The following is a 2,512-nucleotide window of genomic DNA, read 5'->3' as shown; positions in this document are numbered from 1 at the left end:
ACCAATACAGTCGTAGTGAGCTAAATATCCATAAATGGAGGTATCTACAGCGGTGTCTACCAATTTAGTTGGGATGTAAGCGACCCGATTTTTGGCTCTAAACCGCAATCTCGAATGTATTATATTGTAACAACTTTGATAGGGGATAATTTAGTAGGGTGTCAAGAGAAATAGCATACTCCATGCTGCAATTTGTGACCTCTGCCAAATCGAAGTGGATTAAAATCACTCCTTAAAGTCAAAATGATGAGCCCAAAATTTTCAAAACTTAGATTTAATTTTAAAGTAATTTTTGCCATTGGCCCACTGGAACACGATTTTTTATAGAACTGCCTTCCATATGCATTGAAGAGAACCATTAGCCAGGGTAAAATTTTAATTAAATATGCCAATTAATGGTGGATTCGCTAAATATTACGGTGTGATTTGAGCTTGGACCGGAATAATGCTTATGTGACAGTATTCTTGGGTGAATGGAAGTGTACACTGGAAGTATAAATTGTGTAAGGCCTTATAGTTGACTCTGAGTCAAAGATGTCCACTAATCTAAACGAGACGATGACGTTAGATTGGTGGTGCAGGCAAGCAATCCAACCGGTACAGTGTGGGAGGTGGATGTGGTCAAAGGCATTTGGTCGAATTTCGCAATCATCATGCTAGGTGAGGTAGGCCCAAATACATGAGGAGCGTGCTCTCTGAGATAGAACTCACATAATGACTATGACTGGTGGTGAGCCAATATCGGTGTGAAAATCTAGGGCCGCATAATTGAATAGAAGGAGGTGGTACAATGATTCGTTCTCCCCATTCGCCCCTTGGACATTGACTGGGCAGCTGATAACATAATTCAATAGAAAATATAACAGATGCCCGAGAATTCAGGTAACGGTAGGACACACGCCTGATAATTTTCACACGATTCGGCCCAAAAATGTAACATATAAAAGTCCCTAAAATTGCTTGATCTGCCGTTTTATAAGGTTTTCCAGTAGATAAACATCATTTAGTGACAAAACTTCTATCTGCTAATGCTCACTAATGTGTCAAGTTCAATTCACGTGATACAACTGCAAGAGGGTGTCTAACATGTTGGGGCCCAAATTTTTAGCAATTCTCACAGCAAATACGCACACATTGTAGGAGTACTATACAAGCATAATCTATATAAAGACCTCACATTCTGAAGTTCATCTCCTTATTACCCTGTTTGGAAACTCGGCAGAACGCAAGCCTACCCATTTTCACTGTCGCGCAAAACATAGTGTTATATACAGGTGCAGTTTGGAGCAACTTTGCTATCTTATAAAAATTATGCTGCATTCATCATTACTTGAATAGAAATATCTGAAGGCATTGTAAATATGTTTTTCTATTAGCTGTAAGCGAATATGTATGGTTATCACTTAAATGCATCAAAATATCCAGACAACATTTGATTTATTTATGTCTAAGTAGCAGGACAATTTATTGTTTATTTAGGCTTTTTAAATTTGAAACGAATCATTAAAAATATGTAAAATTTTATTTTAGATAAATAAAACGCTGAAAACCACTATTTAGCATGCAAGAAAGAAAGTGTTTAGTTATAATTAGGATAACAATAGCAATCTGCAGATTTTTAGTTGATAATGTTTTACAACTTCTTTTACCATTACCTTAAGGTACATTGCCTTCACCTACATCCACCACTCCAAATATTGCTCATTTGAAATGGGCCAAACTTCGATTGCTAATTTTTAGCATTTTGATTTTATTGTGATGCACAATCAGCACGAAGAAAAAAAAACAATACTTGCTATTCTACAATCGGTCTATTCTCGCTATATTTACTATAATTATTTGCGAAGGCAACAGTGAATGATTTTGGCAAATTATAGTCGTTTAAATAGCAAAGCGATTTTATTGATGCATTAAATTATAGCATTCAGCAACTAATGCGTGAAAGTATTGCAACCTTAACTTTAGGCAATTTAAGATTTCTAAGCGACCTTACCTTTCCAAGAATATGTTTTAACAATTAGTTTACCGATTCCAGCCGGTGTCATAAATTCCTTTTCCTTGTGTTGAAAATTTTTGGCAGTACTTAGAAACGCCTTTTCTTAAAATTTTTCCTTATAGAAACTGTTAGATGAGGCTATTCAAGGAGCTCATGTTTTGTAAATTACATGTTCTTATGCGCACACCATGCGCATTTTTTCTATCCCTAATGCAGAAAAATTGTGTCGCTGATGTCAAACCGAGTCTTTCGTGCGTGCACACTGCACTGCAGCTATAACGGTCCAAATATCTTTCAGGTAAGATGAGACCTGTTTATTATTAAAGCATTTCTCCAGCAAAAAAAATTAATAACGATGGAATGATGGTATAAAATACATCAAAGTTGTAGCTTATTTTTTTTAACATGGGATATCAATTACTACCTAACATAGACAACACAGCATACCACCTTAACTGCCGTGGGACAAACTTGTCAGCCTTGCGAAAATATTGAAAATTTAACATTGCAAAGAAT

The 2,512-nt window shown here is 35.9% G+C and overlaps 1 protein-coding gene across 1 annotated transcript in view; it reads right to left on the bottom strand. All coding sequences in view use genetic code 11, as the record gives it.

Moving 5' to 3' along the window:
* EGR_10477 (hypothetical protein) overlaps positions 1 to 359 on the bottom strand; it is a gene marked incomplete at both ends in the record, with an annotated part of 7,183 nt that extends 6,824 nt beyond the window's left edge. The window contains one exon of the mRNA XM_024499726.1: positions 180 to 359. Coding sequence (XP_024345855.1) covers positions 180 to 359 — 180 coding nt within the window. The remainder of the gene's footprint in view (positions 1 to 179) is intronic.
* Between the last annotated feature and the right edge of the window lie 2,153 nt (positions 360 to 2,512).

The sequence above is a fragment of the Echinococcus granulosus genome (assembly GCF_000524195.1).
Source record: "Echinococcus granulosus chromosome Unknown EG_S00224, whole genome shotgun sequence".
NCBI lineage: Eukaryota > Metazoa > Platyhelminthes > Cestoda > Cyclophyllidea > Taeniidae > Echinococcus > Echinococcus granulosus.
Note: the sequence above shows the minus strand (reverse complement) of the source record. Positions and strands in the feature narration are given on the sequence as shown.